The sequence below is a fragment of the Myiozetetes cayanensis genome, unplaced genomic scaffold (assembly GCF_022539395.1).
Source record: "Myiozetetes cayanensis isolate MyiCay16 unplaced genomic scaffold, myiCay2020 scf41, whole genome shotgun sequence".
Taxonomy (NCBI): Eukaryota; Metazoa; Chordata; class Aves; order Passeriformes; family Tyrannidae; genus Myiozetetes; species Myiozetetes cayanensis.
This window is the reverse complement of record NW_026087643.1, coordinates 1,042,406-1,056,614: the sequence shown is the minus strand read 5'-3', so window position 1 is coordinate 1,056,614 and position 14,209 is coordinate 1,042,406. Positions and strand designations below refer to the sequence as shown.

The following is a 14,209-nucleotide window of genomic DNA, read 5'->3' as shown; positions in this document are numbered from 1 at the left end:
GGGGAACCATCCCAATAATTGGGGGAACCATCCCAATAATATGTCCCCAATAATGGGAACAATCCTGTCCGTCCCACCCCTGAGCACAGAGAGCCAAGAAAAGCAAGAGCTCCCCGAGTCTGTGAGAGCTGAGAGAAGGGAGGGCTTGAGCTTCCAGGAACTTCCAGAGGCTCAAAGCCTCTGAGGCACCTAATTCTTTGTAATGAGCTAATTAATTACAATTCAGCACGAACTGCAGGTGACGCTCCTGCCAGGGAAGCTCCCACTTTGTCCATATGTGGGTTTTGGGGTCACTTTTGTGCCTGGAGACTTCCCCCAGGGGATTACTGTGAGTAAACTCTTGTTTCAATTTTGATGAAGAATCCCTTCTTTTTTTTTTTTTCAGAAGTTCAGTCACTCTCAGGTGTCTCAGGAGGATGTTCTCACATTATGCAAGAAGCCTTAATTATAATCTGAATATACAGGCCTGTCCTTGATTATAAAAGTCTGTGAACTTCTAATTTGCTCACTTTAATTCATCTCAAAGATCAGGCCATTAAAGTCATTCTGACTGTACAATAAAGTGGCTGGAGTCAGGACAATGTTTATTGTAGCCATTTTTCAAGGGAGGCTGAAGGAATCCCTGAAAATGTCATTTCTGGGTTTTGTTTTTTATTTAAACTCACAGCCAGATTTTAAAGGTGTTTTGTGTTTTCCAAGCAAAGCTTGGGTGAAGGAAGAATCAAAAAAAAAATTGATGACAATACACTGTGGATGCTGTTATGCAAATTAATTCCTCAGATAGCTGCTAGGGTGGAAATTATTTCTGAAAAAGGCTGCTAATCCTTTAAAATATGGAGAAGAACTGAGGAATGGACAGGGCTGGTGAAGCTCAAACCAGCCAGGGAAATTTCTTTGTGAATCTCCTTGAAACAGGAGATGGTTTAAAACACAAACCTTGAGCTTTTTGCACTGAATTTCAAACCAAACAGAACAGCTGTAATTCCTGCAGCCAGGAACAATGACATGAATTCTACAGCCCAACTACTGCCCTGCACTCCCCAATCTTAATAACATGTTAGTAAACAAGTGATACGAGAATTCAGATGTAGGTGACGTATCTTAAATTTGCACATCCTGCCCTTCTTTGCATTCTGCCTCTTTAATAAAGCCTCTGATAAACCTTGAAGTTCTCAGGAACTCCTGACCAAGCCAAACAAGTTTCTGTTCCCAGGGGATCTTTGCAAAGACAGCCCCAATTTCGGGCTGATTTACATGTCTCGGTAGCTGCAAGGAGGGCAAATCCTCAGGACTAATCTCCATGTCTGGAATTGCTCGTGGATTTTACCCCTCTGCCATTTCTCCCCCTTGGAGAAGAGGCTCCATTTCATTTCTTTGTGCTGCTGGAAAGCCATGGAAAAATCAACTCCAAGTGAGGAAATTACTGACACTTTACGGGCTTTTGGCAATTCTCCAGCTGGGTCCATTGGTCTTGAAGTCATCAGTGCCAGGCACCGCTGGGGAAATGGATGTTGCAATAAAATAAGGATTATTTAGGTTGGAAAAGCCCTCCAAGGTCATCAAATCCACCCTGGTCCCCATCCCCACCTTGTCCCCCGGCCCAGAGCACTCAGTGCCATGTCCAGTCGTTCCTTGGACACCTCCAGGGCTGGAGAGACTCTCTAGGAAAGGAAAGATTCTTGGATGGAACTTCTGCCTGCACAGCTGGGTTTGGCAAAGCTTCATCTGCTGCAAAACTCCTCCTTGACAGCAAATCTCACCAAGCAAAGCAACCTATTTATTCAACCTAAACACAGCTGCTGGTATTTTGAGCTCTGAGATGAGAATGAACGTAGATTTGTGGATTTTTTTTTTTCTCCAAAGAGATCAGGCCCAGGATTAGAGACCCAGGAGAGCTTTTTTGGGGGCTGTAGTTGGGTGAAAATCGTGTGTGCTCTTGGCAATTTATCTGTAAAATTCAGTCTCCCTTTTTCCTTTCCTTAAAAGGAGGAATTTTTGTTGCTGGAAAGGGTGGTCAGGTCTTGGCAGGGGCTGCCCAGGGAGGTTTGGAGTCCCCACCCCTGGAGGTGCCCAAGGAAGGACACTGAGTGCTCTGGGCTGGGGGACAAGGGGCACAGGGGGCCTTGGTGACCTTGGAGCTCTTTTCCAACCTCAGGGATCCTGTGAAAAGCTGCTTGAATCCCCCCCCAAAACTCATGGATTGACTTCCAAAAGCAGCAATTCATGTTTTCCACCAGGCTTTGGGTGCCAGGGACTGCATTATGCAAATGATGCTTAATCTCCTTTAATGACCCCAAGCAGACCCAGAAAGGGTTATGAAGGCAGAACAAACCCTTCTGAATTAAGCATTCTGCTGTTCCCAGGAACTAAGCTGGCCCAGAATATTTCAAGATGAAACAATCCTGTGGTCAGATATACATGCCACAAGATAAGGAAGTGAAGGAGTAATAAACACAAATACTGAGGCAAAAAAAACATGTCATCAGTAGTGGCTCATAAATAACTCCATACACAAAGAGTGGCCCAAGTTGTTGGGCAACTTAAGGCTCAGTATAAAAACCTGAAGCAACTTCAGGCTCTGCCAGACATTTCTCTTGCCTTCTTTGCTGTGAATAAGGTAAGTCTGAAGCCATTTATTCTCTCTTTATACACTGAACTATTGCCTTGATGGTTCTGCAGCTTTTCCTCGCTCATTTTGTGGCAAATTCAGCGCTTTTTTTCTCTGGGGGAGGAAGGGGTTTTGATAAAAAAGTGAGTTTTCATATTTCATATGGTGGTGGGGAGTTATAATAATCATTAATATGCCAACGAGCCACATTCACCATTTAGGGCTGTTTTTCAGCTTTGGGATCCAAACAAGTTTCCAGGTCCTGCAGCTGCCCATGAAATATCTCTAGTGAGTTCTTGGGTGTGTTCAGAGCTGTGTGACCAAGTTCCACAAGGACCAAGCGTGGAAGGTTCAGGCAGGGACAGAAGATCAGCAGAACAGAATCACAGAATGTACTGAGTTGGAAGGGACCCACAAGGACCATCGAGTTCAACTCCTGGCCTTGCAAAGACCCATCTCCAAGAGTCCCACCCTGTGCCCCAGAGGATCATCCAAACCCTCCTGGAGCTCTGGCAGCCTTGGGGCTGTGCCCACTGCCCCGGGGAGCCTGTTCAGTGCCAGCCACCCTCTGGGGAAAGAACCTTTCCCTGAGATCCAACCTGAGCCTGCCCTGACACAGCTCCAGCCATTCCCTGGGTGCTGTCCCTGCTCACCCAGAGCAGAGCTCAGTCCTGCCCCTCCTCTGTCCCTGCCCAGGCAGTTGGAACTGCAGGGAGGTCTCCCCTCAGTCTCCTCTTCTTCAGCTGAACACACCCAGTGCCCTCACCAGGCTTCAAATCAAGACCCTTCCCCATCCTCATTGCCCTCTTTTTGGACTCTCTGTAAGGGCTTAATATCTTTCTTATATTCTGGTGCCCATCTAGAATTTGGTTTCCTTCTCAACAGCTCCTGGAGGGATCTCTGGGAAGCCCCTGTTGTGATCCCTCTGAGCCAGTGCAGGAGCAGCACAACTCACCTCTGACCACCCCCCTCCCCTGTTTTTCAGGTTCCCTCCCTCCCACCCCACAGCCATGTCCTGCTACGACCTGTGTGCCCCCACCTCCTGCGGGCCCACCCCGCTGGCCAACAGCTGCAACGAGCCCTGCGTGAGGCAGTGCCAGGACTCCACCGTGGTCATCCAGCCCTCGCCCGTGGTGGTGACGCTGCCCGGGCCCATCCTGAGCTCCTTCCCCCAGAACACCACCGTGGGCTCCTCGGCCTCGGCCGCTGTGGGCAGCGCCCTGAGCGCCGGGGGGGTCCCCATCAACTCGGGCAGCTCCCTGGGATTGGGGAGCTTTGGCTACCCGGGGCTGGGAGGTGGCTACAACCGGCCCTACCGTCGCTACGGCGCCTTCCGCGGCGGCTTCTACGGGCCCTGTTAACGTTTTCTGTGAGAGAGGGAAAAAAAAAGCGGGAAGAAATCACCAGGAATTCTGAAGCACCGCCTGACACCGGACTGAGCTCACGGCCGCGGTTTGCGGACGTGCTGTTGGACACCCACGACTTCACCTGGAGGCCAAGGGAGCTGCGGGAGCTTCGCCTCTCCTCAAATCCAGGCCTCTGCTTGGCTTTTTGTTGGGCTTTACCTGATGTTATCTGATCAAATGTCTGTCTTGTCCTGCTTTTGTGTTTGTATTTGTATTGTTAGAAATTGCCCTGCATGGCTGATTTAGTGCAGTTCACTCAACCAGTGAAGAAGGAAGATTTCAGGTTGCTGAGTGTGTTGTTGTGAGAGGGATGAGTGGGTTCTGTCCTTACTGGACCACAGAAATGTGCTCCTTACCTTTATATTCCATTCCTCAGCCTCATTAAATTTGTGTTGCATCCTACTCCGAGTCTGTCTGTCCTTCTTTCTTCTCCAGCCCTTCACGCCCATCTCCAAAAGACAAAGAATCAGATTTCAGTTGTGGAAAACGATTTTTCTTTTGTCTGTACATTTGAAATCAAGCCTGAGACCACTGACCAAAGGTCAGAAATAGATGGCCTTCACCTGCAAAGGGTTGAGACACAAACAGGTGATTTATGAAGATAAGATGCTTGGGAAGATCCCTCTAAAAGGAGGGAGCTCATCTGGGTTTGGTCAGGGAAAGGGTGGTGGGAGAGCTGGGTAACCCCCTTGAGTTCAGCCTGAGCTTTTTGGTGGGTGCCAGCACCTTTTGGCAGCTGAGCTCAGACCACCCTGGTAAGTCTGGGAGGGGAAGAGAAGAGGGATGTGTCATGTCCTCACAAGGGAATTGGCCTTGGGAATTTCCTGGCCTGGGAAGCACATCTGGGAGAAAGAGATTAAAGGACAAAATTCAGAAGATTTTGAAGCTCTAACCCTTTCTTAATGTGCCTTTATAACCTGTCTCCTATTTGTTGTGTCTGGTAAAGCTGAGCTTTATCAGGCATTGCTTTGTTCCAGCTGGATTGTGCTGGAATAAAGGTTTGGAGACTGGGAGCTTTGCTCCCTGAAGGAAGAAGGTTTGGAAAAGCTTTGCCTGAAGGCTCTGGGTGACTCACCCTCCTGTCAGCCCAAACAACTCCCAGCCTGGTCTCTGTAAAATGTCTTGCTTGGAGTCTTTGTCTGTGTCTGTCCAGACTGATGTTGAGCTGTAATTAAAGCCAGGGAAAGCTGTTGATGAAGGTGCATTGACTGCAGTCATTAGTGGAACGAAATTAAAGGATGTGCAGGAAGACCATGAAAGAATTAATAATTTTAAGGAGTAGGTTTTCTTAATAAACAACAGAAGCAAAGGGAAAGTTGGCAGTTTGATGTTCTAACACAGCACGAGGTCGGTCTGAATTAAATGTGTAATATAATTTTTGCCACCTCAGCTGAAGTTTTTGCTTAATCAAAGATGATGAGCCCCAAAGACGTCAATGGCTGCAAAGAGTTATGATTGAGGCACTGCAGTGAAAGTGTCTTTAATATATTCAGGTGGATATTTCTCATGACCAAGTGCATTTTTCTCCTCTTGCAATTCTCTTCTCACCAACTGAACCAAACCTCTTGCTGGAGTGTAACCCCTGTGAATGCAGATCCCTCCCAAAGTTGGGAATGTTTCATTCAGAAATTGTATCACAGGGGTCTGATTTGCAGCTCACTTCAAAATTACAAGCAAAGACAATCCTCAAGCACCATTTCCCCCCTTCACTCCTGTCCCAGACTGCCTTTTTTAGGTCAAAATTTGGTGTAGCAACCAGTAAAGCACAGTCCCAAAGCAAAAGGTTTCCCTGTTTGGTTTTGTAGTCAACCAGAAAGTGCTTTTTATTCACTACTGCAGAATTTGAGCTGGATTATCACGTTACACAGGAAGTTTTCTAGGCAAGACGAGCTCAGGGGCTGCCTCCCACATTGTTTTTGTGTGTTATGGGGCAGCCACATCTTCTCAGGGCAACCTCTGCCAGGGTCTCCCCACCCTTACAGGGAAGAATTTCTTTCACAGAGCTGGAAAATGTTGGTCCCATAGGAAAAAAAAAATAATAGAAGAGGGTTTTTTTGCAGGACTCTGAAATATTTTCTGCTCCTTGTCAGTGCAAATGTGTTCCCTCCCCTCAAATTCTGCAGAGGGATATAACTGCAAAATATAATCATAACAGTATAAATAAATATATTATAAAAAATACAGTCTAATTGCAAACCACCAGATTCTGCAGGCAGAAATGCAGTGTCTGCTTTGTGCACAGGGATGGGAAAGAGGCAGAAGGCTCAGAAGAGCTTTTTAGAGCTCTCTCAGGCTGCCTGGAGGATCTGAGGCAGCCCTGCACATTTACTAACCAGCCCCTACCTGAATTGTTGCTTTGATTTGCATCTGGGCTCCCAGGAGTGAAATTGGGTTGTTTACTGTTTGTGTTGATTGCCTGGACTCCTCGTGGCTGTGGATGGAATCCACAATCCACGGATTCAAGGCCTCTTTCATCTCCTGCTTTGCATCCACTGAATATTCCTGACTCCCTTCTGCTGACTCCACCTTCCCAAATGGCCGTGAGTCAAAATCCTATTTGCTTAGGAATTTTGTCTGCTCCTTGGCACTTTAGTCAGACACACTTTAGGAGCACCACCTGCTGTCGCAGCAGGAGCTTTAATGGAAGTCCTGAGTGTGCAATTCCAACCCTGATAAGTGACCGTGAGATTCAGGATCACTGACCTCTGTAATATTCCAATGAGCAACATCCCAAAGCTTTCAGCTCCTGGGATGAGAGGATTGGGCCAGCCAGACTAGTTGGACACATAACCACCTTCAGAAAGTGGACTTATGACTCCTTTTATCAGCTCTGTACCTTTTGATGAGTTGCTTTTCAAAGCCACAAGCTTCTCTTATATCAAGAGGTTGTTATTGTTATAAAGGAATGTCAGAGAACCCTGGAATGGTTTGGGTGGGAAGGGACCTTAAAAATCATCTCATTCCACCCCCTGCCAGGTTGCTCCAACCTGGCCTTGGACACTTCCAGGGATACAGGGGCAGTCACAGCTTCTCTGGGCAACCTGTGCCAGGGCCTCCCCACCCTCACAGGGAACAATTTATCCCTAATATCCCACCTAAACCTCCTCTCTGTCAGTCTGAACCCACTCCCTTGTCCTGTCACTCCATCTCTTCTCCAGAGTCTCTCCCCACATTCCTTGTAGCCCCTTCAGGTCCTGGAAGGCCCCAATCAGGTCACCCCAGGCTGAACAATCCCATCTCTCCCAGCCTTTCTGATGGATCAGAGCTGCTCCATCCCCTCTGCTCAGCTCCTCTGGAGTGGCTCCAGCAGCTCCATGTCCTCCCCAGGGCTGGATGCAGCCATCACCCCATGTCAGACGTGGGGGTCATCACATGTCGGGACACCCAGTGACTCATGAGTGGAACTGGTTTTTTTTTTTTTAACAGGTCACTTTGTGCAAGCACCGATTTGTATCTCAAGTAGAAAATGGAGGGACTCGAGTTTCTGGGGAAGTTTGTGACTGTTCATCAGGAATCTTGGTCAGCCATTTGAAAGCTGGTCATGTTCAAAGAGCGTCCCAAAGCTGCAGAGTTGGCTGATAACTCACCATTTGCATGTCTGAGTGGTCGATGGGAAGGGTTTGTGAACTTCTGCAAGACTTTTGTTCTTCAAAAGTGCACAAACCAGCACTTATTTCCCAGGAGATGTTCAGGAAGATACTCCCAGTTCAGGGGTTGTTTTGCATGTCTCTGCCTCGGTGATTTAAACACGAGGAGAGCTTGGAATACTGATCCCTGCCCTGGAGGCTGCTTGGGCATTGCCTGCAATGGCTTTTTAATCTCGGAATTGCCTTTGAAAAGGAAATGGAATTGTTGCACTTTGCGAGGCTCTTTGAAACACGCAAAGGGGAAGCGACAGAATTCGCTTTCAAAGAGGGGAAAAAGAACATTAAAAAAAACTTCTGTAAGTGGCTGCTATTAATTTGGGGAACAACTTTGCCTAAGAGTGCAAGGCCCAGTAGGGGAAAGTAATAATTTAATGGCAAATGTAAAACTCTTTGGCGTCTTTAATGACCCCAAAGCTGAGCTTGTGCAAGACTCTGAGTGTCTCTGACCAGCCTAAAATTCACAGGCATCCCCCATCTGACCTGGATTGTTTTCCTGGGGTTTGATGTAGGAAGAAAGTTAAACTGCAGACTCTCAGATGAAGGACTTGGACACTCATTCCCAAATTGAAGAGCTGTGTCTCAAATTCCTTCACGGAAGTGAAGTGGTTTATTATTAAATGAATAGATCAGATGCTGCTGGTACTTTTTCATCCTGTCTCCTGAGTCAAGAAAATAAAATATGTTCCCTCAAATAATCCATTTCCCAGGAGCTTTGAGACTGGTGAAGTCTAATCAGCTCCAAGTGCTTTGTGTAACTATTTTATTTCCTATTTATTTCTCTGGCTGGCTGAGAGGAATTTGGTAAACCCACAGTCCAATCCTGAGGCAGAAATAGGAATTTCTGGCCCTTTTCAGAGGGAAATGTGTCAAAAACTTCTGCTCTCCATGAAGAGAGAAGGGGGATCTCACAGGGAACTTCCCATTCTGTCTTTCCCAGTGGATTTATTCATCTGTGTCATCGGTCCTTGGGATGCAAAATAATTTCTTCAGTAGCTCAGATGAATCAGCAGGAATTAACTGGGCCCCCAAGATTCAGAGATAAAAGAAACCTCTCGAGAGGAATGCAAACATTGCAGGGAGGAAATTAAACCAAGGCAGGAAATCCAAACAGTGAGGAAAAAGTAAATCACCAGCCAGGGGTATTTTGCATCTGAGAAGTCTTTAGTAATTGGCTGGTAAATAGCACAAATTAGGTCTTAGATCCTCAGGCTCTCTGGGCCAGAGTATAAAAGGCAGCACAGTCAGAGGAGCTTCATCCACTTCTGCTTTATTCTCCTTGGTGGAAAAGGTAAGTCTTGATTTGTTTCCTATTTTTTCCATGTCCTGAATTGTTGCCTTCATTGTATTTTATTTTTACCTTTTCTTTGTAGCAGTCTAAGGTTTGTGCTCTGTGTGTGTGTGTGTGGGGGGGACCATCAAGCAACTTTTTTTTCCAGGAGAAGGTCATTGTTCTGTGAAGGTGGAGGTTGTTGGATGCAGGACTCGAGGCTCGTTTGTCATTTGTGTCACCAAATAATTCCATTCCAAAACGTTCAAATCTCTCCCTGTGGGTTGTTCAGCAACTGGAAGTGGTGAATCTGTGCAGGGATTTTGGCTCTCAGAATAGGACCCCGGAATAACTGGGCTTGGAAAGGAACTCTGGAGATCACCCAGTCCAAGGCAGGGTCACCCAGAGCAGGTGACACAGGGAGACATCCAGGTGGGTTTGGAATGTCTGCTGGGCAACCTGTCCCCACCCTCACAGGGGAGTTCATGCTCCTCACTTTTACTTGCTGAGGAAATCAGATTTTCCTCTCTGTTTTGGGGCAGTGTTTTTCCTTCCCTTTTCTGACGGATCATGAGCCTTGTCCCCCACTTCCCCACCCAGGGCTGGAGGATCCTGGGGGAGCGTGGTGAGAAACGAGCCATCAAAGGCTGCTCATTCTGTGTCGTGCACAGGAGTTTGGGCTTGATTAAAGCCTCCTTCCAAGCCAAGACTAACACGTTATTCCATTCTCCACAGTGTTCTTTCACTCTCCCTCACGTTAGCAGCTTAATTACACGACTCTAATTACAGCTTTCTCCTCTGATTCACTTCCTTGCCAGTGCTCCAGCCTCGGTGACAACCCCCTCCAAACCATGTCCTGCTACGACCTGTGTGCCCCCACCTCCTGCGGGCCCACCCCGCTGGCCAACAGCTGCAACGAGCCCTGCGTGAGGCAGTGCCAGGATTCCACCTACGTGATCCAACCCTCGCCCGTGGTGGTGACCCTGCCCGGGCCCATCCTGAGCTCCTTCCCCCAGAACACCGCCGTGGGCTCCTCGGCCTCGGCCGCCGTGGGCGACGCTCTGAGTGCCGGGGGGGTCCCCATCAACTCAGGTGGCTCCTCAGGGCTGGGGGGCAGCCTCGGGTATTCGGGGCTGGGGGGCCTTTACGGGAGGTCCTACCGCCGTTCCAACCGCTGCGGGCCGTGAGGAGGAGTCGGGGAACAACCCCAAAGGAACCCCCTCCATCCCACCCCGGAGATGAGGAGCGCGACCCAACTGCAGGACTGAGTTGGTGACCCATGGCTTGCTGACATCCTCCCCCCCTCAGCTTTTCCCCCTGAGCTACTGGGACTGCAGGAGCTTGGCATTGCTGATCTGAGGCCTCCCTGTGTTATCAGCGAGGCGGGAAAAATGCGAATTTTGGATGGTTGCCTGTCCAGCTGTAAAGCGCTGCCTGGAAATGGAGAATTAATTTTAGAATTAATTTTAATTTTATCCATAGAAACCCTGCTGCTTTCTTATGCTGTACTTTTTTAATTTTTTTTTTTTTTAAATGCCACTTCTTCCTCATTAAATATATGGTGCATCATAATTGGTGTTTTGCAATGTTCTTTCTCTTCCTCTTCTCTGGGAGAAATTTGCCTGTGCATAAATTGTCAGTAGCAGGCAGAGCTGCATTTAATTCATACCATGCTAATTACTGATGAGTTAATCAGATATAAATATAAGCAATGATCTTTTTCTCATTGGGAATATTTTCCCTTTGTCACATTTCTTGAAGTACAATATGCAATAATCATTCCTGTCTAACAAGCAGTGGGGGGAAGAGGTGGGAAAGCCAAAGCTGCCTTATAATATATATAATTTAATATATAATTTCATTATGGGGTGTTCCAATTCCTCAGAGCTCAGAAAATCCCAGCAACCCCTGGAGTTATTTTCACAGTCATTTTTTACATTGGGAGGAATATTTTGCCATTAATAAAAACTGTGCAGGGAAGAAGTTCCTGGACTCCCTCAACTGCCAAATGTCACGACCCCTGGGTCTTTTTGGTTTCAGAGAAGGATGGAAAGAGACACAACTTGGATGCAGGACAAGTTTATTGTTCAGAGAGGGGCAGGAGAGACTGTGAGAGAGATGGTGGGTGAGACCCAGCCAGGCTGGTTGTCACATCCTGGAGGAGCCCAAGGGATGTTGTCCAGAGCAGCGCTGCTGGAGTGGGGGGAGCAGTGGCAGTGGGGTGTGGGCAGGGTCTAGCAGGGCCCGCAGGTGTCCCAGATCCTCCTGGAGGAGCGGGGCAGGACACAAGGGCTGCAGGCGGGAGCTCTGCCAAAGGTGCAGAGGCCCCCCGAGCCCTGGGTGGCCCCGGCGCCGTAGAGGCCCCCCAGCCCCAGGGAGCCCCCAAAGGCGGGGGCTCCGGCGGAGCCCACCACGGCTTGCTGGGGGAAGGAGCTGAGGATGGGGCCGGGGAAGGTGACGACGACGGGGGGCGGCTGGATGAAGGCCGTGGAGTCGGGGCACTGGCGGGCGCACAGCTCGTTGCAGCTCTCAGCGATGGGCTGGGGCACAGCCACGCTGGTCTTGGGCGGGCACAGGTCGGAGTAGGAGTTCTTGGGTGGGCACAGGTCGTAGCAGGACATCTTGGCGTGAGGGAGGTGAGCCTGAAACACAAGTCCTCAGATTTCAAAATTCTGATATGAATGAAATCACCGTGTTGTGCCTTCCTGTGCTATAATGCGTGTTTTATGTTCACCTTGGTGACCACCAGCTGAGCACCTTGAGCCAAAATGCCTGCTTGTGTAAAGACCACCCCCAGGATGACCAGACCCCACAGACTGATCTTTCTTCTCCCCCTACATGGTTGTGTCTTTCACTTCTGCAAATGCACACCCTGAAGAACAACATAAAAACCTCAGTCCTGCCTCCCACAGGCTCTCCCAAGGTGAGGAAACAGCCCTGTGTTAGACGTGGCTTTGCCTGAGATGGGAGGGATTGTTATGACTCCCACAATGCCACTGAACTCAGCCCAAAATGGCCTCAATTCTTCTCATGAATTTTATAAAACATTAAAATAATTCTCTGAAATAACAGTGTTTTAATCTACGACTTTTTAAAGCTCCTCATTGGCTTAGAACAGCCACATTTCTCTTCATTCACAACCACACTCCTAAATCCTACATTTACATTTATTTGTCTGTAAATACAGACAGAAATGATGGAATGCTGTTCTAAATCTCAGAATTCCTGCAAGAACCTTCCATGAGTGCTCTGCCCCAAACCACGACTAAGCCAATAGAACAGAAATCAAAAATTCATACTCACTAAGCTCAGCAAGGCGAAGAAGCTGGAAGAGGTGTCTGCACAAACTCAGGCACTGGAGCTTATATAGGGCTCCCAGGGGTGGGAATCTTGCTTGGGGTTGGGGGTTCTGCCCAGCTGAAATCGCTGAACAGCTTTTGAGTCATGGAAGTCTGGAGTTCATGGCGGTTCTGATTCCGCTTGGGCACTCGTGTCGTTGTCGTTACGCCATCGCCGTTTCTTTAATCTCAGGTCCAAAGTGGTTCACGCAATTCCTGGGGTCATTACAGTGACCTCACTGGAATTACCACGGGGATTAAGCTGACTCCACGTGTTACTTCTTCCTTTGCAACCTCGTCACGGGCTTGTCTGCTCAGAGGTTTTGTAAGACTCCTCTTTGGCTGACAAGGACATTTTTTCCTTAACAGCCCTTTAAATCCATCTGATAAATTAATTAGAAGCAGAAAACAGCTTATTCTAGAGCTACCCAGGAACATGGCTTTTCCACCCCTAATTTAAAGAGGTCTTGATGACCTGAGATGGGTTTTCAGTGGTCATGAATATCTGCTGAGATCACACAGTGACATGTGGCAACAGCCCAAAGTGGAGAGGAGCAGGCATTGGAATAGCAGCTCAATCCTACATAAACCCCACTTTTTTTAACTACAGGAGTCTAAGTGGGAAATGAAATTCAGCTTTAAAGGTGGTTCTGAATGTTCCAGAAATATATCAAGCCCAGTGATGCACCAAAACCAGCCCAATCTTGAGGAAAAATCAAAGATGCAGATAAAGGTTTTTTGTTGTGGATGTTAATTCTTATCAAATGTGTTCTGGGCCTTGTTGAGAAAAATACTTTGTAATGATTTCACAAACATTCATTAGCTGATGTTCAACCCAGGTAATGTTTGGTGTTGTATTAAATGAGTGATTTAGACACTTCACTGTTACACAATCCCAGTTGCTTTAATGTGCAGGAAACAAGGTGGTGCATGCCATTACTTTAATTAAATCATGATTTGTGCCATTGGAAGTCATGGGTTAATATTAATGTGACTCTGCTTTTCTTTCATTAAAAAAATTCCTTTCAACATTCTCAGTGAGTTTCAGATATCACATTTCCTGTATCAGTCATTATTTCAATCTATACTTTCCAGAAAAAAAAAAAAAATTAAATCTACATATATTTGTGATTATTTACCATTTTCTTGTGATTTTTCAGAGGACATCAAGTATCTTTTATTGGAACTTTGGGGTTTTCACCCATAAAAATGCACTTTACAGACCCTTCCCCTTGTCATTCCCCTAACCCTAATCCCCCTCCAGCCCTGGGGAACAGCCCAGGGAGGACATGGAGCTGCTGGAGCCACTCCAGAGGAGCTGAACAGAGGGATGGAGCAGCTCTGATCCATCAGAAAGGCTGGAGAGTTGGGATTGTTCAACCTGGAGAAGAGAAGCTTTGGGGTGACCTGACTGGGGTCTTCCAGGACCTGAAGGGGCTACAAGGAATGTGGGGAGAGACTTTGGAGAAGGGATGGAGGGACAGGACAAGGGGGTGGGTTCAGACTGACAGAGAGGAGGTTTGGATGGATATTGGGAAGGAATTCCTGGCTATGATGGTGGGGAGGCCCTGGCACAGGTTGCCCAGAGAAGCTGTGACCGCCCCTGGATCCCTGGAAGTGTCCAAGGCCAAGTTGGAGCAACCTGGGCTGGTGGGAGGTGTCCCTGCCCATGGCAAGGGGTGGAATGAGATATTTTTAAGGTCCCTTCCCACCCAAACTACTCCCTGATTTCCTCTTGCCGCTTCTCAGTCACTCTGTGTCCCAAACACTGTGATTTCAACGCTCCCCTGAGCTACAAAATGCACTTTGGGGGTTCCTGTGGGGGGAGAAAGGTGCTGATTGCAGATTTCCTCAAGCCTCTGAGGAACAAGGGGCTAGGAAAGCTCTTCAGAATGGTTTGTGCCTCCTGTTTTTGTTGTTCCAGCAGGACCTGCGTGGCCCAA

At 47.8% G+C, this 14,209-nt stretch overlaps 3 protein-coding genes across 3 annotated transcripts; 2 read left to right on the top strand and 1 right to left on the bottom strand.

The window, feature by feature from the left end:
- The first annotated feature begins 3,606 nt into the window (after nt 1–3,606).
- On the top strand, nt 3,607–3,969 carry LOC126647918 (feather beta keratin-like). Its single transcript, XM_050330512.1, has one exon. It carries the CDS (start codon nt 3,619–3,621, stop codon nt 3,967–3,969), a length of 351 nt encoding a protein of 116 aa, XP_050186469.1. The 5' UTR covers nt 3,607–3,618.
- A 4,881-nt stretch (nt 3,970–8,850) lies between these two features.
- Nucleotides 8,851–10,460, top strand: LOC126647823 (feather beta keratin-like). Its single transcript, XM_050330353.1, has 2 exons — nt 8,851–8,949; nt 9,747–10,460. Exon 2 carries the CDS (start codon nt 9,780–9,782, stop codon nt 10,113–10,115), a length of 336 nt encoding a protein of 111 aa, XP_050186310.1. The 5' UTR covers nt 8,851–8,949; nt 9,747–9,779; the 3' UTR covers nt 10,116–10,460.
- Nucleotides 10,461–11,162: 702 nt separating this feature from the next.
- Nucleotides 11,163–11,549, bottom strand: LOC126647822 (scale keratin-like). The gene has a single exon (XM_050330352.1). It carries the CDS (start codon nt 11,547–11,549, stop codon nt 11,163–11,165), a length of 387 nt encoding a protein of 128 aa, XP_050186309.1.
- Nucleotides 11,550–14,209: the final 2,660 nt, after the last annotated feature.

Bases quoted from the DNA above. Each gene is read 5' to 3' on its own strand.
- LOC126647918 (XM_050330512.1), top strand. From the start codon at position 3,619: ATGTCCTGCTACGACCTGTGTGCCCCCACCTCCTGCGGGCCCACCCCG.
- LOC126647823 (XM_050330353.1), top strand. From the start codon at position 9,780: ATGTCCTGCTACGACCTGTGTGCCCCCACCTCCTGCGGGCCCACCCCG.
- LOC126647822 (XM_050330352.1), bottom strand. From the start codon at position 11,549: ATGTCCTGCTACGACCTGTGCCCACCCAAGAACTCCTACTCCGACCTG.